Here is a 22,285-nt window from a genome sequence, read left to right on the forward strand (position 1 = left end):
ATTCCCCCTAGGACATTGGTTCCGGTCCTGCCCAGGTGCAGCCCGACTGGTTTGTATTGGTCCCACCTCCCCCAGAACCGGTTCCAATGTCCCAGGAATTTGAATCCCTCCCTTCTGTACCACTCCTCAAGCCATGTTTTTATCTGAGCTATCCTGCGATTCCTACTTACTTTAGCCACTCTTTCCCTTTTTATATACCTGTAGAAACTTTTGCTGTTTTTATATTTTGTGCTAGTTTACTTTCATACTCTATCTTCCCTTTCTTATTCATTTTTTTAGTCATTCTTTGCTGGCTTTTAAAAGCTTCTCAGTCTTCTGTCCTCTCACTAGTTTTGGCCACTTTGTATGTCCTTGTTTTTAATTGGATACCGTCCTTTATTTCTTTAGTTAACCACGGATGGATATATTTTCTTTTACACCTTTTCCTCATCACTGGAATATAATTTTCTTGAGAGTTATGTTCATCAACCGTCCTACACTTTATTTTCCCAGTCCACTTTAGCCAACTCTGCCCTCATACCTTTGTAGTCTCCTTTATTTAAGCTTAGTACGCTGGTTTGAGATCCAACTTTCTCGCCCCCCCATCTGAATTTGAAATTCAACCATGTTATTGTTACTTGTTCCAAGGGGATCCGTTACTAGGAGATTGTTTATTAATCCTGTCTCATTACACAGGACCAGATCTAAGATAGCCTGCCCCTGGTTGGTTCCATTACATACTGCTCAAGGATCCTGTCCCTTATGCACTCTATGAACTCTTCCTCAAGGCTACCCTGACCAATTTGATTTGTCCAATCAATATGGAAGTTAAAATCACCCATGATTATTGCTGTTCCCTTTTTACAAGCCCCCACTATTTCTTGGTTTATACTCCGACCAACAGAGTTGCTACTGTTAGGGGGCCTATTGACTATGCCCACCAATGACTTTTCGCCTTATTATTCCTTATCTCCACCCAAACTGATCATTTGAGACAATATTGTTTCTTATTATTGCAGTGATTCCATCCTTTATCAACAGAGCTACCCCACCTCTTTTTCCTTTCTGTCTGTCCTTGCGAATTGTCAAGTAGTCCTGAATTTTTAGTTCCTAGGAGGCATTATTGAGGTGTATAAAATTATGAGGGGCCGAGATAGAGTGGATAGGAAGGACCTATATCCCTTAGCAGAGGGGTCAACAACCAGGTGTCATCAATTTAAAATAATTGGTAAGAGGTTTAGAGGGGATTTGAGGGGAAATGTTTTCACCCAAATGGTGGTGAAGGTGTGGAACTCACTACCTGAAAGGGTGATAAAGGCATTTAAAAAATACTTGGATTATGCACTTGAAGAGCCGTAACCTACAAGGGTACGGACCAAGAGCTGGAAGGTGGGATTAGGCTGGATAGCTCTTTGTTGCCCTGCACGGACACGATGGGCCGAAATTGCCTCCTTCCTTGCTGTAAATTTCTATGATTCCATGATCTCTCTTTGAATAGAGAGCCTCAGTGAACTCTCTTATGCAGCAGTGCACTGCAAACTGTGAGATGTTGCTAATGTCTCCAGCAGCAGCCTGGAAGGGGCCAGACACATAAAAGTTCATAGTTACTGTTACCTTCACAGCCACATATAATGCAATCCTTGTGCTGCTCTGAGGTTGGAGTTGTGGCTGCAGTAGTTGGTAGATTTCAGTGATGATCTCCTTAGTGACATCTCAAACATTGATCATCACTAAAGTTCAGGTGGGAGAATTGCTCCCTGGACACCCTGGGTGGAAAAGCTTCCTGCTGAGAGCCCTTCTCCCCTTCCTCCTCCTCCCTCTTCTAGCAGCTTGTCCTGCTCTGTGTGCCTTCTACTCATTTTCCCAGTCATGTCCGAGTCCAAGAGGAAGACTTACTTGTCTGGGAGCAACTGAATTGTGCAGAAGTCAGCAAAAAGTACTTTCGCGCCTGCCACACAACTCCCTGTAGACTTTTGCAACTTTAAACAACTATAGAAAGCACCAAAAAGATGTAGAATTGTAGCAACAGCCAGAAGAAATAAACCAGCAAATAACCTGTCAGTAGTTGATGATCCCTTTAAATACCGTTGATGGGAGTCCTTCCTGCTGCTTAAAATCATGTTCAGCTGTGCGAGGTTAACAAATGGTGTCAGCTAGAGCGTGGAGCTCCAAATGACAATGCTGACGTAAAATCAGGATTGCACAATGATTGACGTCATGATCTGCCTGCTCTGCATACTTCCGGCGGACATCAAGTGTGGCGCACTACCCCTTTTCAATATGGAGTCTGGCGCTTTGCATTAGATGCGCATGTAGCAGACGCTTAAGGGAGAGAATTTCAAGTTGGTTCCTCTGCCTTAAATTAATTAGGCAGTTTGCCTGTGAGCCAAGTTGGTTGCAGTAACCATCAACGAGCGGCAGCATTGAGGAGGAGGCCAGCTTGTGCAGCTGCAGCAGGGAGAGAAGGCAAAAAAGTAGAAAGAAATCGAAGGATAACATCACAGCCAAGGGGGTAAGTGATTGGCTGGTGATAGGGTGAGTAGCTTTTCTCTTTCTTTTCCTTTATCGGTAGGTAACCTTTATCATTGTTGTTGCCAAATTAAGTTAATCTAGGGTTAATTCATGGCAGGAGAGCTCAGACACATGTCATGCTCCTCCTGTGCTAAGTGGGAACTTAGGGACGCTTCTAGTGTCCTTGACAACGACATGTGTGGGAAGTATATCCTGCTGCAGCTCCTAACAGACCGCATTGTGGCACTGGGGCTGCGGGTGGATTCACTCTGGAGCATCTGCGATGCTGAGGATGCTGTGAATAGTACGTTTAGTGAATTGGTCATACCGCAGGTAAAGGTTACACAGACAGATAGGGGTTGGTTGACCAGCTGGAAGAGCAGTGGAAGGAAGGTAGTGCAGGGGTCTCCTGTGGACATCACTCTCCAAAAGCGATATACCATTTTGGATACTGTTGGGGGGGATGACTCATCAGGGGAGGGCAACAGCAGCTAAGTTCATGGCACCGTGGGTGGCTCTGCTGCACAAGAGGGCAGGAGAAAGAGTGGGAGAGCTATAGTGGTAGGTGATTCGATCATAAGGGGAATAGATAGACGTTTCTGCGGCCGCAATCGAGACTCCAGGATGGTATGTTGCCTCCCTGGTGCAAGGGTCAAGGATGTCTCGGAGCGGCTGCAGGACATTTTGGAGGGGGAGGGTGAACAGCCAGTTGTCGTGGTGCATATAGGTACCAACGATATAGGTAAAAAATGGGATGAGGTCCTACAAGCTGAATTGAGGGAGCTAGGTGTTAAATTAAAAAGTAGGACCTCAAAGGTAGTGATCTCAGGATTGCTACCAGTGCCACGTGCTAGTCAGAGTAGGAATTGCAGGATAGCTCAGATGAATACGTGGCTTGAGGAGTGGTGCAGAAGGGAGAGATTCAAATTCCTGGGACATTGGAACCGGTTCTGGGGGAGGTGGGATCAGTACAAACCGGACGGTCTGCACCTGGGCAGGACCAGAACCAATGTCCCAGGGGGAGTGTTTGCTAGTGCTGTTGAGGAGGGGTTAAACTAATATGGCAGGGGGATGGGAACCTATGAAGGGAGACAGAGGGAAGTAGAATGGGGGCAGAAGCAAAAGATAGAAAGAAGAAAAGTAAAAGTGGAGGGCAAAGAAACCCAAGGCAAAAATCAAAAAGGGCCACATTACAGCAAAGTTCTAAAGTGGCAAAGTTGTTAAAAAGACAAGCCTAAAGGCTCTGTGCCTCAATGCGAGGAGTATTCGTAATAAGGTGGATAAATTAACTGTGCAGGCAGCAATTAATGAATATGATATAATTGGCATCACGGAGACATGATGCTCCAGGGTGACCAAGGCTGGGAACTCAACATCCAGGGGTATTCAACATTCAGGAAGGATAGACAGAAAGGAAAAGGAGATGGGGGTAGCGTTGCTGGTTAAAGAGGAAATTAACGCAATAGTAAGGAAGGACATTAGCTTGGATGATGTGGAATCTGTATGGATGGAGCTGCAGAATACCAAAGAGCAGGAAACGCTAGTGGGAGTTGTGTGCAAACAGTCGTAGTGAGCATCAAACAAGAAATTAGGGATGCGCGCAATAAAGGTACAGCAATTATCATGGCCGACTTTAATCTACATATAGATTGGGCTAACCAAACTGGTAGCAATACGATGGAGGAGGATTTCCTGGAGTGTATTAGGGATGGTTTTCTCGACCAATATGTCATGGATCCAACTAGAGGGCTGGCCATCCTAGACTTGGTGATGTGTAATGAGAAAGGACTAATTAGCAATCTTGTTGTGCAAGGCACCTTGGGGAAGAGTGACCATAATATGGTAGAATTCTTTATTGAGATGGAGAGCAACACAGTTAATTCAGAGAACTTAAGGAAAGGTAACTTCGATGGTATGAGACGTGAATTGGCTAGAATAGACTTACGAATGATACTTAAAGGGTTGACGGTGGATAGGCAATGGCAAACATTTAAAGATCACATGGATGAACTTCAACAATTGTACATCCCTGTTTGGAGTAAAAATAAAACGGTGAAGGTGGCTTAACTGTGGCTAATAAGGGAAATTAAAGATAGTGTTAAATCCAAGGAAGAGGCATATAAATTGGCCAGAAAAAGCAGCAAACCTAAGGACTGGGAGAAATTTAGAATTCAGCAGAGGAGGACAAAGGGTGTAATTAGGGGGAGAGGGAAAATAGAGTCTGAGAGGAAACTTGCAGGGAACATAAAAACTGACTGCAAACGCTTCTACAGATATGTAAAGAGAAAAAGATTAGTGAAGACAAACATAGGTCCCTTGCTTTCAGATTCAGGTGAATTTATAATGGGGAACAAAGAAATGGCAGACCAGTTGAAAAAATACTTTGGTTCTGTCTTCACGAAGGAAGACACAAATAACCTTCCGAAAGTACTAGGGGACCAAGGGTCTAGTGAGAAGGAGGAAATGAAGGATATCCTTATTGAGCGGAAAATCGTGTTCGGGAAATTGATGGGATTGAAGACCGATAATTACCCGGGGCTCGATAGTTTGCATCCCAGAGTACTTAAGGAAGTGGCCTTAGAAATAGTGGATGCATTGGTGATCATTTTCCAACAGTCTATCGACATAGGATCAGTTCCTATGGACTGGAGGGTAGCTAATGTAACACCACTTTTTAAAAAAGGAGGGAGAGAGAAAATGGGTAATTATAGACCGGTTAGCCTGACATCAGAAGTGGGGAAAATGTTGGAATCAATTATTAAAGATGAAATAGCAGTGCATTTGGGAAGCAGTGACAGGATCAGTCCAAGTCAGCATGGATTTATGAAAGGGAAATCATGCTTGACAAATCTTCTAGAGTTTTTTGAGGATGTAACTAGTAGAGTGGACAAGGGAGAACCAGTGGATGTGGTTTAAAAGGCTTTTAACAAGAGATTGGTGTGCAAAATTAAAGCACATGGTATTGGGGGTAATGTACTGATGTGGTTCAAGAACTGGTTGGCAGACAGGAAGCAGAGAGTCGGGATAAACGGGTCCTTTTCAGAATGGCAGGCAGTGACTAGTGGTGTGCGGCAGGGCTCAGTGCTGGGACCCCAAGACATTTACAATATATATTAATGATTTAGATGAAGGAATTGAGTGTAATATCTCCAAGTTTGCAGATGACACTAAGCTGGGTGGTGGTATGAGCTGTGAGGAAGAAACTAAGAGGCTACAGGTGACTTGGACAGGTTAGGTGAGTGGGCAAGTGCATGGCAGATGCAGTATAATGTGGATAACTGTGAGGTTATCCACTTTGGTGGCAAAAACACAAAGGCAGAATATTATCTGAATGGTGGCAGATTAGGAAAAGGTGAGGTGCAACGAGACCTGGGTGTCATGGTATATCAGTCATTGAAGGTTGGCATGCAGGTACAGCAGGCGGTGAAGAAGGCAAATGGTATGTTGTCCTTCATCGCTAGGGGATTTGAGTATAGGAGCAGGGAGGTCTTACTGCAGTTGTACAGGGCCTTGGTGAGGCCTCACCTGGAATATTGTGTTCAGTTTTGGTCTCCTAATCTGAGGAAGGACTATTGAGGGAGTGCAGCAAAGGCTCACCAGTCTGATTCCCGGGATGGCAGGACTGACATATGAGGAGAGACTGGATCGAATGGGCCTGAATTCACTGGAGTTCAGAAGGATGAGAGGGGATCTCATAGAAACATATAAAATTGATAGGACTGGACAAGTTAGATGCAGGAAGAATGTTCCCGATGTTGGGGATGTCCACAACCAGGGGACACAATCTAAGGATAAAGGGTAAGCCATTTAGGACTGAGGTGAGGAGAAACTGCTTCACTCAGAGAGTTGTTAACCTGTGGAATTCCCTACCGCAGAGAGTTGTTGATGCCAGTTCATTGGATATATTCAAGAGGGAGTTATATATGGCCCTTACGGCTAAAGGAATCAAGGGGTATGGAGAGAAAGCAGGAAAGGGTACTGAGGTGAATGTTCAGCCATGATCTTATTGAATGGTGGTGCTGGCTCGAAGGGCCAAATGGCCTGCTCCAGCACCTATTTTCTATGTTTCTATGTTTCACGTAGCCATTTTTCTATTGGAATGATTCCGAGGCTAATTTCCAGGGAAAGTATAATCAGAACATTGTTTGAAACTTTGTGTAATTTCATCTAGAGCCAAAAGCAGTAATTGATATTCTTTGGTGTCTCTTTTTGTACATTCTGTGGAAGTGCCTTTAGAACATAAGAACATAAGAAATAGGAGTAGGAGTAGGCCATTTGACCCCTCGAGCCTGCTGAAATATCTCTTAAATGTCTGCCACTGCTCAACTGTCCCATACTTTAATCTATTTTCCCTGTTCACTTTAGACAACTCTGCCTTCATACCTTTGTAGACTCCTTTATTTAAGCTTTAGGACCCTGGTTTGAGATCCAACTTTCTCACCCTCAAATTGAATTTGAAATTCAACCATCTTATGATCACTCACTCCTAGAAGATCCTTTACTAGGAGATTGTTTATATATCTGTCTCATTACACAGTACCAGATCTAAGATAGCTTGCTCCCTAGTTGGTTCCGCAATGTACTGTTGAAGGAAACTATCCCGATCAACTCTACAAAATCTTCCTCAAGGCTACCCTGGCTAATTTGCTTTGTCCAATCAATATGAAGGTTAAAATCGCCCATGATTATTGCCGTTCCTTTTTTACAAGCCTCCATTATTTCTTGATTTATATTCCGTCCAGCAACTTTTCCCCTTTATTATTCTTTATCTCCACCCAAACTGATTCAACATCTTGATCATCTGAGCCAATATCGTTTCTCACTAACGCATTGATCTCATCCTTTATTAACAGAGCTACCCCATCTCCTTTTCCTTTCTGTCTGTCCTTCCGAAAAATTGTCAAATACCCCTGAATATTTAGGGCCCGGATTTAATGGCCTTACCGCCCACTGCCGCCCATTGCTGCCGACATTCCTCTTGAAGTTGTGGCCAACGCCACTTTCCATTTGGTGTCGAGCTGGCGGGAGGGGAAAACCGTCAGGAGCCATCCGCTGATATCAGCGGATGGCCGAGTGGTGCAACTGACCTCCCGCCCGCTGAGATGCCAGATTGATGCGGGCGGGAGTCGGCGCCAGAACGTGGAAGGACCACTGGCTGGAGGCTGTTTTATCCCTGACGGTGAGTATGAAGAGCTGAAAATAAAGGTTAGTAAACATTTTTTTAATGTTTCCTTTACAGCGACTTACCTCGATGGGATCCCCTGAAGATGTTCCGATGGTTTTTTTTTTGATGATTTTTCTTTTCAGGTCTTTGACCTTTCGTGTGCCCGACTCCATCCTCGGCAGCACTTGGGCAGCAAGCGCCTTTGCCACCGAGATTGGGAGCTCCCGCGGCTGCCACCCAGATTGGCGGTGTAAGTCCCTCTTTTGCTGCCCGCTGCCCTTTCAAGGACCTATTTGACAAAAACCTCGCCCAAAGTACCGTCAGGCGGCCATTGGCGGTCCTTTGGGCGGCACTTGGGCGGGCGGGGGCCTTCACCAATTTCAGCCCCTTAGTTCCCAGACTTGGTCACCTTGCAACCATGTTTCTGTAATGGCTATCAGATCATACCCATTTGTATCTATTTGTGCCGTCAACTCATTTATTTTGTGATGAATGCTGCGTGCATTCAGATAAAGAGCTTTTAAATTTGTTTTTTTACAATTTATTCCTGCTTTGACCTGCTTTCTGATTCACTTTTATGTTTATACATTCTGTCCCATCCTAATGTGGCAATGTGGCAAAGCAATTAACAAGTTAATAGAATGAGAATGTGAAATAGCCAGTACAGTAAAATATAAGGGATCAAAATTCCTCGGGATTTGATGCCAGAGGTTATGCGGGGATTGTGCCCAACACTGCACTAATCCCGGCCTCCACACAAACCTTGAGCAAATTTATTAAAAAAATATTTAAAATATTTTTCTCAGGGGTTCAGGTTGTGTGGATGCACCTGGAGCCCATCAATGGAGCCCACACTCACCCAGATCCCACCGGTGGGGCCCAAACCCACCCAGATCCCATCAGTGGGACCCAAACCCATCCAGATCCCACCGGTGGGGCCCAAACCCATCCAGATCCCACCGGTGAGGCCCAAACCCACCCAGATCCCATCAGTGGGACCCAAACCCACCCAGATCCCATCAGTGGGACCCAAACCCACCCAGATCCCATCAGTGGGACCCAAACCCACCCAGATCCCCTCAGTGGGGCCCAAACCCACCCAGATCCCATCAGTGGGGCCCAAACCCACCCAGATCCCATCAGTGGGGCCCAAACCCACCCAGATCCCATCAGTGGGGCCCAAACCCACCCAGATTCCATCAGTGGGGCCCAAACCCACCCAGATCCCATCAGTGGGGCCCAAACCCACCCAGATCCCATCAGTGGGACCCAAACCCACCCAGATCCCATCAGTGGGACCCACACCCACCAGAAGCCCCCGAATTAATTTGTGTAGAATGAATGATATTTGTTAAAATGATAGTGTAAACTAATTTTTCTCCAGTTATATTCAGTATTTTTACAGTCACTTGGAAAGGCATCTGAAGAAAGAACAGTATGAAATATGATGTAACTTACTGTGTATTTTTGTTTTATTTTATCTGCTCTGTATTGTGTTTAGTTGTGCTGATACAATTGGTCTGAGTTAAATTGGAATTGAGGTTAACTATTAAATTGTAAAAACCTGACTTATATGGTGACTACAGTGAAATTCTGGTTATTTTAAATTATGTGGGAGTTTCTAGTTCCGTACAAGAAATTCTCACATTTAATAAAATCATTGCCAGTATTTGAATTGGGAGTTAAGAAATAATTGCAGTTTAATCTAAAATGCTGTCTTCCCCGATGAGAAAGTTTTATTTAAAGCTAATAATGATAGCTTTACTTATGATTTCTGCTGTTTGCGTGGATTTTTAATTCCTAAGCAAGTTTTGAAGGTACAAAGACTTGGGAAAAAAGTTTCTATGGGGAAAGATTTTTTTTAAATTACATAAAGGTATGCAATTGCATGCGTCTGACAATATTTGCTCCACCTTCTTACAAACCTGCAAAGAAGTTAACCCTTTCCACTGACAGCTGTTTTTTTTGGTTCACCAAACAACTTTAGCATCGCTGAATGAAATTTTAAAAGTATTAGACATTATTAATTTAAGTTTCTTAATTTTAAGTGAATGTTTTCCCACATGCCAGAAGGAAAATAAAATGTAACGGGTTTTAAAGAATTTTAAAAAATGTTTTCTATCTTTAATATTGTATTAGACAGTAAAGCTCCTCCAGGTATCATGAATGTGATAGGAATGGTAATTAATGGGTTGTGTAAAATGGAGAGAGGAAGTGAATGAGGGTGTAAGATAGAAACAGGAGAATTGAATTTTACTAACATTCTAGTTACGAATAGTAAATTGATCGCTTTCTGTTGGAGATATTTGTGTCCCTGCCTATAATTAACTTTTTAAGAAAACTGAATTTAATGGCCTGGCTACTACTCAAGATGTCAAGACCATGCGGTGGGAGATAAGCAAAGATCTTCAGACAACTAAAATCTTTTGATAAGATCACCTGAAAGCCTGAGAATGGCTTGTATCGGATGGCATGTGTGGCATGAGATACCGGTATAAGTGTGCAAATGAATTTGCACTGAAGAACGGGTCCCAGACATGCTCAGTTACTTGACAATAGCAAGACATGAAATGGTTAATGTGGCTCAGGAGAGTGAGACATCTTTTAAAGCACTGACACATATTCCATCAAGAAACTATCTAATTAATGAAACAATCAGGATAAAGTTAAACATACTGGTATGTGTTAAATGGATTGAAATTGAAGTTGAAGTGGGGAGTTACATGGAATTTGGATTGGGACAATTGAAGACCAGGGAGAAATAAACTTAGCAAGAATTATCCGCACGATGGATACAAGTAAAAATGAGATCTGGATAATTTTTTAAGTCCATGATTTGTTGATTAGATGTTAAACTGTTCTGTCGCTTGAAATGATTGTGAGACTGAATTTAACTGTGACTGTAATAATTGTGTATTACAGGTAACAGAATGTGGGAAAACCAGTACGAATCCAGTATGAGGTGGTTTTTGTGGTGCCTCCTGTGTCACTACTACCATGCTTTATGGGTCTAACAGGACCTGTCCCATTGACAGCATAGGGGATGACTCACACTGGTGGGATATTGGGCTTAATATATCGGCACACCCTTGGTTTCGTATTATTTCACACGCTCTGGTAGTTCTCCAACATGTAATAACAGTGTATTTAATATAGGTCTATGGCTAACCAGCAATAAAAAAAAATCATTGAGCGCACTGAAAGAGAAGATCCGAAGCAACTTAGAGGAGACCCCAGTTGGGGTAAGATCAGGAAAGATAGTAGAAACAGAGGATACCCCAGGTGGGGCAGAATTCGAACATCGGAACAATGAATTGAACTTGAGTAAGAGGTCGGACTGGACTGTAAGAAAGGGGAAATCTTCATTTCTGAGTCTCCCTACTAAGTCAAATCTGCAAAAGAACATAGACAGGCTAAGTGAGTGGGCAAAAATTTATCAGATGGAGTATAATGTTGGAAAGTGTGAGGTCATGCACTTTGGCAGAAAAACATCAAAGAGCAAGTTATTATTTAAATGGAGAAAGATTGCAAAGTGTTGCAGTACAGCAGGACCTGGGGTTACTTGTGCATGAAACACAAAAGGATAGTGTTATGTTTTCAGATGCTCTAATAATGACTCCACGAGACAATGTGTTGTGCTTGAATTGTGGTGACCTTAGTCCATTTCATGTAACTCCAGAGTGAGAATCACACTTGGTGGCCTGCCTTTTATACTAGGCCTGGCATACCTGTACAGGTAACCTACAAGTCTCCCACTGCAGTGCCCACTGGTGGCACATCTTGTAATAGTACAAACAGTAACCATGTAGGATACATGACATCACTCTCCCCCAAGTCTTTAGTGCAAATCGCCTTTGCATTGACTGTGCTCTGGGCTTAGCTCTATCTGGTTGACCCTTCGAGGGTCGTTTCCATCTTGGGTGAATAGGTGGTATTTCGTTGGCAGTAGAGTTGCTGGTGGTTTCTGTGTGTGCGTCCATGACCACTCCATTCTCTCCGCCACCCCCCCCCCCCAACCCGTCCCCCCCCCCGCCCCGCCCTGCCACATACAGATTGTGCCATTGGCTCATTACATTCATCTACATTCAAGTCCAAGAAAAACAATTTGCATTTACAGCATTGCATTCGTGGTACCATGGTGAGCTAAGTACATTTGAATGGTGAGGTACACACTTGGAATATACTTGGAGTCAGTGCTGGGGTCAGCACCGGTGTGTGAGGACAAACTGGTGCCAGAACTGCTGGATGGTGTCCAGGTAGTCTGGTGGCGGCGTGGTGCCCAGTGCTGGCAGTGGGAACCTGGTTGGTTCAAGTTGCCTGTTCTCGGGGCTTTAGCCGTTGCTTCTAGTGTCGGGCAGGTTCACAGATGCCTGTGACCTCCCTGTCCTCTCCTTGCGCCCCGGATCACTGCTGCTCCCTGAGGAGCAGTCATCGAGCAGTGCACGGGGAACTGCTGACTTGCTTGCCTGGGCGTTATTTGGTTTGGGATCCTGGCTGGTCCCAGTCCCATTTGGGAGAACCGTTGCGGGTGACCCTTCGTTCCCGGGTGTAGGGTCTGGGGGCTGCGCCTTAGTGCAGTTTGCTCTTTCAGGCTTGTGGCAGTTGGTGCCATCGGATGCCTGAAAGGTGGAGCCGATCGGGGGCAGGGTATCGATACTGTTGCCGTTGCCCTCCTGAGATCGCTTGCTCTGCAGCTTGTATATATTAGCTGCTTGTGGCCACACTCCATGGTGCATCACTCTGGTCCCAGGGACACAGGCTACATTGCGTAGCTTGCTGGACCTGTGTGCTCCCGATGGGTGTTTGCCCGCCGCATTGACTGTATGCAGTTGAAATCCTACATCGCACAACGTTTCATTACTTATTGTAAATAACCTGTAGCTCCGATTGCAATCGCGCAACTTTTCCTTGCTTATTGCATGTACACAACTCTGATCATCAATTACACATTTTACATCTAACTCACAGTTGCTCTTACATTGATTGAGGGTGTGGAACTGTCCCTTTAAGTGTGGTGAGTTGTGGGCCTCCTTTAAGAGAGCCTTGCTATCTTTACCCCTATCTTCTTCTTCGCTTGGTGCCACGTGTTGCTCCATCAGCGTTGTATCTCGTGGTCCGGCCGCTGCCATCTTTTTCTTCAGCGCCTCACCTTGTGGTTTGGGCGCTATCTTTCTTCCATCCACGATGTCGACTGCTGTGATCCTCTTCTCCCCGGGTTCCGCCACCGAAGCTGGGAAGTCGCCTCTGGGTCCGATTTTCTTCCTCCGGAGTCCTGCCACTGGAGCCTGGAAGGTGCGTTCGGGTTGTCTCAGCTGGATCATCTCCATGCAGTCGTGCTGAGCGGTCTGTGCCTCAGGTGCTGTGCTGTCCTGCTCTCTGGTGCCAGATCCAACCTCTGGTGTGGGTTTGCTTTGCCTGTGAGTGTGGGGGTTGTCGATCACTGGAGGGATGAAATCTTCCCAGATGCAGTGGTCTTCTCCATCCACCTTCTTCCGAGTAGCGTTGATCCATTGCCTGCAACAATCCACAGGGGTAACTTGTGCACTGCGCCATCATGGAGTACCTTTATATCCGCACTACCAACGACTGGGATAAGTTCATTGGTGTAGGTGCACAGCTTTGCCTGAATCGGGACCAACTTGCGTCGTTCAGCCTGATTGTCCCATAGCCTCTCAAAGGCTTTTTGACTTATTACTGACTGGCTTGCCCCCGTGTCCACTTCCATGAAGACTGGAATGCTGTTTATCTCTATTTCCATTGTCAATGGAGAACATTCGTTGGTGCAGGTGGTGCTATATACCTCATCATGGGGCTGAGCTGCCTCTCTGACTATCGCTTCATAATCCCCACTGGATTCATTGCCATCTGCAGACTCTTTATCAACACAGTGAGTCATATTTTTTTACACATTCGCTGGAGGTGGCCCTTTGTGCTTCAGCCTTTACATACATAGTCTTTAAAATGGCACTGGTGAGCCCTGTGATTCCCTCCTCAACGCCAGCATGGTGCTATGCGATTAGCCCCCCTCGGCGGACTCTGAGTTAAGGCACTCGGGGGCCTGTTCTCTCTCCCCTGAGAAGATTCAAGTTCTACAGTCCAGCATCTAAAAGGTGCCATTCTGTGCACAGTACTTGCCGGGTTTGAGTCCTAAGGGTGTGTTGTCCGTCTAGAGCCGCAGGTCAAGGTCATGAATACTTGGCTCATGGAGATGACCTTCTGCAGTTTGACTGTGGTATCCGCAGATAGTAGCTTATTAAAAAGGCGCTCATGGCCGATTCCGATGACAAAGATATCCTGCAGCGCTTCGGTGAGGTGGTCGCCGAAATCACATGGTGCCGCCAGCCTCCTGAGGTCTGCAGCATATTTTGCAATCTCCTGGCCTTTGGGCCGGCGGTGTGTATAAAACCGCTGTCTGGCTGTGAGGATGCTCTCTTCGGGCTTGAGTTGTTCTTGGATCAGCGTTACAAGCTCCTCATACGTCTTGGTCGTTGTCTTCGCTGGTGCCAGCAAGTCCCTGACGAGGCCATAGACGGTGGGCCCACAACTGGTGAGCAGGATAGCTCTGCGCTTATCAGCCAGTGTGGCCGGATAGTCGCCTGTCAGGTCATTGCTGTGAAGAAATGGTCGAGCCTCTCCACAAAGGCTTCCCAATCATCACCATCAGCGAAATGCTGCAACATACCAAGGTTAGCCATTTCCGCGTGAAGGTCCGTAATCTCGTCGCCAATTGTTATGTCTTCTGATGCTCTAATAATGACTCCACGAGACAATGTGTTATGCTTGAACTGTAGTGACCTTAGTCCATTTAATGAAACTCCAGAGTGAGGATCACACATGGTGGCCTGCCTTTTATACTAGCCTGGCACACCTGTACATGTAACCTACAAGTCTCCCACTGCAGTGCCCTCTGGTGACACACCTTGTAATAGTACAAGCAGTAACTATGTAGGATACATGACAGATAATATGCAGGTACAGCAAGTGATCAGGAAGGCCAATGGAATCTTGGCCTTTATTGCAAAGGGGATGGAGTATAAAAGCAGGGAAGTCTTGCTACAGCCATACAGGCTATTGGTGAGGCCACACCTGGAATACTGCATGCAGTTTTGGTTTCCATATTTACGAAAGGATATACTTGCTTTGGAGGCAGTTCAGAGAAGGTTCGCTAGGTTGATTCCAGAGGGGGTTGACATATGAGGAAAGGTTAAATAGCTTGGGTCTCTACTCATTGGAATTCAGAAGAATGAGAGGTGATCTTATCGAAATGTATAAGATCATGAGGGAGCTTGACAAGGTGGATGTTTCCACTGACAGGGGAGACTAGAACTAGAGGGCATAATCTTTGAATAAGGGGCCGCCCATTTAAAACTGAGATGAGGAGAAATTTATTTTCTCAGAGGGTTGTAAATCTGTGGAATTCACTGCCTCAGAGAGCTGTGGAAGCTGGGTCATTGAATAAATTTAAGACAGAAATAGACAGTTTCTTAAACGATAAGGGAATAAGGGGTTATAGGGAGCAGGCAGGGAAGTGGACCTGAGTCCATGATCAGATCAGCCATGATCTTATTGAATGGTGGAGCAGGGTCGAGGGGCCATATGGCCTTCTCCTGTTCCTATTTCTTATGTTCTTATTATGTTCTTATGTAATACCCAAGTGGAGAAAACAAAATGCAAATAACTTGGCAATAGCTATAGCAGTCAAAAGCTGGTTGTGAAAAGTCAATAAGGATATTTCCTTCTCAAGGTGGGGATTGTAAGAAATCATGAATTGGAAGAAATAACTTAAAACCAAAAAGTCTCTTCAGATTGGTGTTAGAATTGAAGGATTCATTCCATGGTACAATAGCTAAAGCTACTTGAACAGCATGAATATAAATAACTGATAACAGGCATGTCCAAACACCTGATGGCCAAGAATGGCATGTCTGACTCCAAACCTGGGAGGATAAACAGGAAAGATAGGAGGGTTCACCTAAGAGTTGAGAGAAATAACTCAACGTATCATAGGTTAAATGGTCCTGTCCATATCCTGCACCAGGCCCAACCCTAAAAAGAGAATAAAAGAAAAACCTAGAGGAGGTTTCAGAGCAGACAGTGAAGATAAGAACTGTTCATGCCACCAGCCGTCTGTCCGATCGGGACTAATTACAGCTGCTTGTCACGGTCGTATGTCTACTATGTCAACCCTGATTGTGTGTTGTGTTTGACTATATTTCAACTACCGCTCCTTAAAATAAAATATCTTACAAATCCTAAGACCCTTTGGGTATCTGTGTGTGACCTGTGATCCTAATCTTACATAGTTGACACACTATGGTTAATTATATGTGTCCTATAACACTGGACACCAATAACCAGATTCCCTTACCTGGTACCTTATCCCCAGGGAGGTAGGTAGACTTGTTGGTGTACACTGTGATAAAGCTGCTGCGTGGATCTTGAGAATGAGCACTGATGTGTTTTGGTTTCATGTCAGCACAAGCAGAGGTACTTGCACCATGAGAGAATCCAGTGGTGAAGGAGACCAGGTAAAGCTCACCTAGCATCCAGGCCAGGACAGTCACCTGACTTCTTAACATTGTCAATACAATCTGTAGCAAAACAGCCAGAAATACATATTAAAACAATATAAGAAAATAGAAACATCTAACAGGGAGTCAGCTCAAGATGTGACCAGCCAGCCCAGCAGAAATGCTTCTCACCCCAACCAAGATAGTTTTATTTAGGGTGGTCAATCTGGAGTCGGAGATAGTGTCAGATCTTTTCCCCCTCCAACATAAAAGTGTCTTGTTATACATATTCCTTTAACTATGTATTTCATTTTGATCCCTTATCTTTTTCAAGCTGAGAATACACAGCCACTGGTATGCAAGATATATCTCTTGGAGGTAAATATCTAGAAATATATTTTCATATTCACCGCCTGGGCTGTAATCTGGTGGAGTGGATCGTCCGCCTGTTATTGAACCCACCCGATTTTCATTTAATTGCTTCCAAATCTAACCCCTGGTATTTAGCAGTACTGACGGGTTGACTAGGCTTCAGCTGCACTAGATGCGCTCCTGGGCTTTGGGGCCACTGAGAATGGTCCTGGGCTTTGGGGCCACTGAGAACAGTCCTGGGCTTTGGGGCCACTGAGAATGGTCCTGGGCTTTGGGGCCACTGAGAATGGTCCTGGGCATTGGGGCCACTGAGAACAGTCCTGGGCTTTGATTGCACTAGGTATGCTCTTGTGTTTTGGTAGCACTGGCGGATAATCCTGAAGTTTGGCAGGATTGAAATGAGGGCCCTGGCGTTTGGCAGCCCTTGGGTTGATAGCGATTGACAGCATAGGGGCAATCCGTTGCTCTGCATTGGGGAACCTGGGGTTTGCGGAATTAAGGGGTGGTAAGTGGGGTTTGACACACTAGTGGATTTCTGCTGTCTGTCAGCAGTGAGGGAAAGGGGAGGTCATGTGTCTGCTATGTTATTCTGCACAGGAAGTGCGTGTCATATGCAATAGTTTTAATAAGATGTATAGTCCTCGAAATTGGTTCATGCCAACCTGCCAATGCAAACTGGGGGCAGGGAACAATCCCTGTGCCGGAATGGGTGGACCTGAGTAGCACCTGATTTTGGGCCTCGGGCTTCATTTTCATGATGTCCTTGAGCCTGCTGGGCGTCCCCAGGCAGTTTGCCAGTGAAGAGGAATTCAATTTCCGGCCACTGTGTCGGGCAAAGGCTCTAAGGTATGTCCTGGGAGGGGCGGGAAAGCGATTGGGAGGGGGAGAGAAGCGATCGGGAGGGAGAGAGCGAACCAAGCTCTTCAGCTATGCTGTGGTGCCAGGAGGAACATTCCTGCTCCTCATGGCTCTACATTTAGGCAAGTATTTATTTTACCTTTTTGCTGATGGCCGCCAGCGGTCCCTTAAAGGGCTGTTGGTTAAGTCGCATGTCCACCACGTTTTCCTGAACGCAGCCAGCCCAGCACCATCTGTAAATACCCTATTGTTTGTTTAAGGTATGTGCCCTGGATGACTCTTTTTCTTCCTTCACCAATATGGCAGGTACACAATTCTAGTGTGTAATGAACATGTACATCCTGCCCACCATTTTGGATGTTTAGGCACTCATTTTGCACCTGACAACAGGCGCAGTGGCATCAGATTTCTGGGCCATAAAATCTATCTGTACAATATAATTAAAAGAGTACAGGAATGGACATTTCCTGTCCATCAGTGCAGAATCTCTGTCACACCTAATTATAGGCAAAATTGTTCTGTACGAATTTCTTGCAGCGGATTAGCTGATGTGCTGATATCATATGCAAATTACTTCCAACAGAAAGTAAGATGAGTTACGGGATTCTTGTCTTTATTAGCCGAGGCATAGAATATAAGAGCAGGGAGGTTATGCTTCAACTGTACAAAACAGTAGTTAGGACACAGCTAGAGTACTGCGTGCAGTTCTGGTCACCACATTACAGGAAAGATGTGATTGCACTGGAGAGCTTACAAAGGAGCTTTACGAGGATGTTGTATGGACTGAAGAATTTTAGCTGTGGGGAAAGATTGGATAGGCTGGGGTTGTTTTCTTTGGAACAGAGGAGGCTGAGGGGAGCCCAAATTGAGGTGTATAAAATTATGAGGGGTAAAGATAGAGTGGATAGGAAGCACCTATTACCCTTAGCAAAGAGGTCAATAACCAGGGGCATAGATTTAAAGTACGTGATAGGAGGTTTAAAGGGGAGTTGAGGAGAATTGTTTTCACCCAGAGGGTAGTGGGGGTCTGGAACTCACTGCCTGAAAGGGTGGTAGAGGCAGAAACCCTCATAGCATTTAAAAAGTACTTGGATATGCACTTTGAAGTGCCGTAACCTCCAAGGCTACGGACGAAGGACTGGAAAGTGGATAGCTCTTTGTTGGCCTGCAAGGACACGATGGGCCGAATGGCCTCGTTCTGTGCTGTAAATTTCTATGATTCTATTCTATGAATGGTGTGCACCTGGGTTGGGAAATTATCAAGAAACTAAGCGGTGGGTCTGATGGAAGGAATTATTGTGATTTGAGGGGCGGGGGCAAGGGACTGAAGCAAAGGTAATGGAGCAGTTCGGCTCAATTGTTGGGACATAGATGTTCAGGAGCTCCTCATGTTAGGTGTCAGAGTAAGGATCAAGGGTGCCGAGAAGGAGATCTGTGGCCTTCACCGGCAAGCTGTCTGGGAAGGCTCAGCAGGTGTCGGTAGCTCGATGATATGATGTCAGTGAGGCTCGAGGCCAAATATCAGGTGAGCCCTGGGCTGTGGGCCTATCCGTTCTCGTGCTGGGATCGTTTGCATCGGCAGGCCGACACAAATAGATTTCTAGGCTGTGGTTCCTTGGGGAAATGTAACCGTGCAATACCTCGCTCAAGTGGCCAACCTTCAAGTGTAAGCTTAGTCAGCAAGTGTCAGCAGACTATTGAACTGTCGGTGGAATTACAACCGAGCCCAATTCAGTCCTCATCCTCAAACTTTCCAGTATCAGTCACTGCATAACGGTTCGGAATTCATTATCACCTCCTTAATCCAGCCCCACTGAGGCTAATGGCAGCTGTTTTCCTGCGATCAGCTGACTCAGCATGGACCAGGGATCGAATATGGGATACTCTAGTTTATATAACTCCATCACTCACTGCCTTAAGCACCTCAACCATCGAGGAAGCCTAGGGGTATTTTAATTGACTTGTATCAAAAACTCGATCTGTTCAATATTTAAAACTACAGTCCATTACCACAGGTAATATAAACAACATTGCTCATTAGAAGGGCCTGCCCTGAAAATGCTCTCAGACACCAGTGCCTTGGGTCACTGAGCCAGGTCCTGCTTTAGCACATGGTGCATCTGCAGAAGCAGAAGCTTTCACAATGTGATTTTTCAGTCTGCTTTTATTTAAAGGTTTACAATTGATAACAGCAGAAACAATTGAATGAAACAAAGACTGAATGGCAACAGTGATCGTTGTGTGCTGCTGCATCATGAAAACGAGGAAAAGATTTTGCCTGACTCAGTGCTTTGAAACAATTGTAATTGGACTTTAGTCAGGTAAAGGAGAATCACACAAATTCCGAACTCCAAATTCTGGAGCAGCATGGCACAGTGTAAATATCGAGCGTGTAAACTAGCACCAAAATCGATGCAGAAACTATATACAGGGTGGAATTGGTCATCAGCAATAGCGCAAAACGAGTTATAGCAAATCGGCTGCCAGTTTTACACCCGCCTGAATTTCTTCTCCATTGATTTGAGTAGAAATGAAAATCAGATGGCCAATTCACTACTGTCTGTTTTGTGCTATGCTGATGACCAATTTCACTCCCTTATGTCTTTTGTATACACGTTATTTAAACAACATACGCTTCTAAACTTTAGTCCATTATACCAATCTAAAATTACCATTATAGTCGTACACTCCCTACCCCCACCATCAGCCCACATGCCATCCGTTAAAAAGAATGAAGATCCGCCTCTGGACGGATGTATAGTTAATCCACTGAAATGCTGCTGTACCGTACGGCATCTGTAGGACTTCTTAAAAACCTGATCACTTACCTTACTAATACTTATGAAAAGTAACGTGTAATCATTAAATTGACTGACCTTTGTGGGCATATCCCTCCGAGACACTGTGTATTAGCCACGTATAATATATCGGGGCTTTCTGATCAGGAAAGCGCATCTCCGAAAAATGTCTGAACTTTTCCCTCTAATGGCAAGTGCAGCAGCTGTTACTTTAATAATAGCGAAATGTTTTGTGATGCCAGCCTTTCTTTAATCCCATTAGCAGCAAACACAGTTTGTCTTTTTTTCTCTCTTGTGCGCGCTCTCTCTGTGTCTAATTTGTGTTGTACAAACAAAAAGGAGTTGGTTTAATTTCTGGTCTCTGCTCATTCCAAAGACCCTGGTTTCCAGTCGTTTTAGCTCTTATTGAAGGGCTGAGATTCCCTTTAACACAAAGTCTTCCAATTAAATCAGTACATCTGGTTCAAGTTATTCACATCACAGGCAATCTACACTTTACATCATGTCTATACTAACTGTTTTTCCAACAGGATAGTGTGGCTCTGCTTAAAATTGTACACATTTCATATGTTAACCTTCTATGAAAGAAACGGTCCTATTTACCTGAATGAATTTATTTTAAATTACATGCCTCGGAATTGTCTGCCTCGAATACTCATTCTGGGAGCATAATTTGAGAGGTTTATGGTAGAAATTGTCAAAGAACAGGGTGTTAATTCTGCAGACACAGTGTAATTGTTAATTTCAAATCAAAAGCTTCACTTTTAATGGAAAAAGGTTAATAACAAATAGTTCCCCTGATTTTAAATCTTTCTTCCTTGTTTTTTTTTCTTCCCTTCATATGTTTCCTTTATGTTTCTCCCTTTCCCATCCTATAGTGAGTGGAAGATTTGGATAACGTCCAACTTTTGTTGTTCCAGTTCAGCGCATTGGAAACAATGGCCTGCAGTCTAAGACATTGATGTGAGCCAGACTTCGACACAGATCTATCTCAGTAGCAGCGGTTACCCTGGCTGCAATTCACTGCCACCAACACGTGCATGGACAACAACTATTGTGTTTTAAATTTCATATCTCGTCAGAAACATAGGTGTTATCTATTTATACCTACACCTCAGTACAGAAGTTGACGTTTCCAGGTGGAAAGACTTTGGGTTGTTCAGGACGGTCACAAACGAAGTACCAGCATTGTGATTTGGAAAATGAATAATAGCAGGCTTTTAAATCAGCAGCCCCTTTCCCTTCTTATGTGAGCATTTAGTTCTGACAGGTTCATTTGGATTTTGCCCATACCTAACAGATTTTCTTTGGAAAAGAATACAAATGACAAATGGTAATCAATGAAGACCTCTGGTGCCACTTTCTTCCATTTGATTTGTAAGGGAACATGAAGAAATCTTTCACAACAATGTAATAATATATAAGTTTATAGATGGCCTGGGGTGAATTACAGATCAGTATGCAGCCTAGTTAGTATGGGGGAACTGCCTATGATGATGGGGTCAGGATATATATAAATTGCAGTCACTCATGCCTAAAACAAATAACTCACAGATCAGCAAGTCATCCATGACAATCCATTACTTAATGCAACATAAGGTTTTTCTTTTCAGCTTCCTTCCTTTATGAAAAATGGCTGTATGGAATGAGTTGACTAAAGGCATGAGGAGGCTGTGATAATTAAGATCAATGTGGTTAATATATCAGAGTGGCAACATCAGTCTTTACGGTAGAGGACACTAACAATATTCCAACAGTGGAATTAACATAATCACAATCACTAAGGAGGTGGTACTCAGTAACATAATGGGACTAAAGGCAAATAAATCCCCTGGACCTGATGGCTTGCATCCTAGGGTCTTAAGAGAAGTAGCGGCAGGGATTGTGGATGCATTGGTTGTAATTTACCAAAATTCCCTGGATTCTGGGGAGGTCCCAGCAGATTGGAAAACTGCAAATGTAACGCCCCTATTTAAAAAAAGGAGGCAGACAAAAAGCAGGAAACTATAGACCAGTTAGCCTAACATCTGTGGTTGGCAAAATGTTGAAGTCCATTATTAAAGAAGCAGTAGCAGGACATTTGGATAAGCAAA

At 44.5% G+C, this 22,285-nt stretch overlaps 1 protein-coding gene across 1 annotated transcript in view; it reads right to left on the minus strand.

Moving 5' to 3' along the window:
- LOC139230628 (reelin domain-containing protein 1-like) overlaps positions 1 to 20,349 on the minus strand; it is a 122,311-nt gene extending 101,962 nt beyond the window's left edge. The window contains 3 exon segments of the mRNA XM_070862445.1: positions 16,023 to 16,245; positions 20,271 to 20,289; positions 20,291 to 20,349. Coding sequence (XP_070718546.1) covers positions 16,023 to 16,245; positions 20,271 to 20,289; positions 20,291 to 20,349 — 301 coding nt within the window.
- Positions 20,350 to 22,285: the final 1,936 nt, after the last annotated feature.

This window comes from Pristiophorus japonicus, chromosome 2 (assembly GCF_044704955.1).
Source record: "Pristiophorus japonicus isolate sPriJap1 chromosome 2, sPriJap1.hap1, whole genome shotgun sequence".
NCBI lineage: Eukaryota > Metazoa > Chordata > Chondrichthyes > Pristiophoridae > Pristiophorus > Pristiophorus japonicus.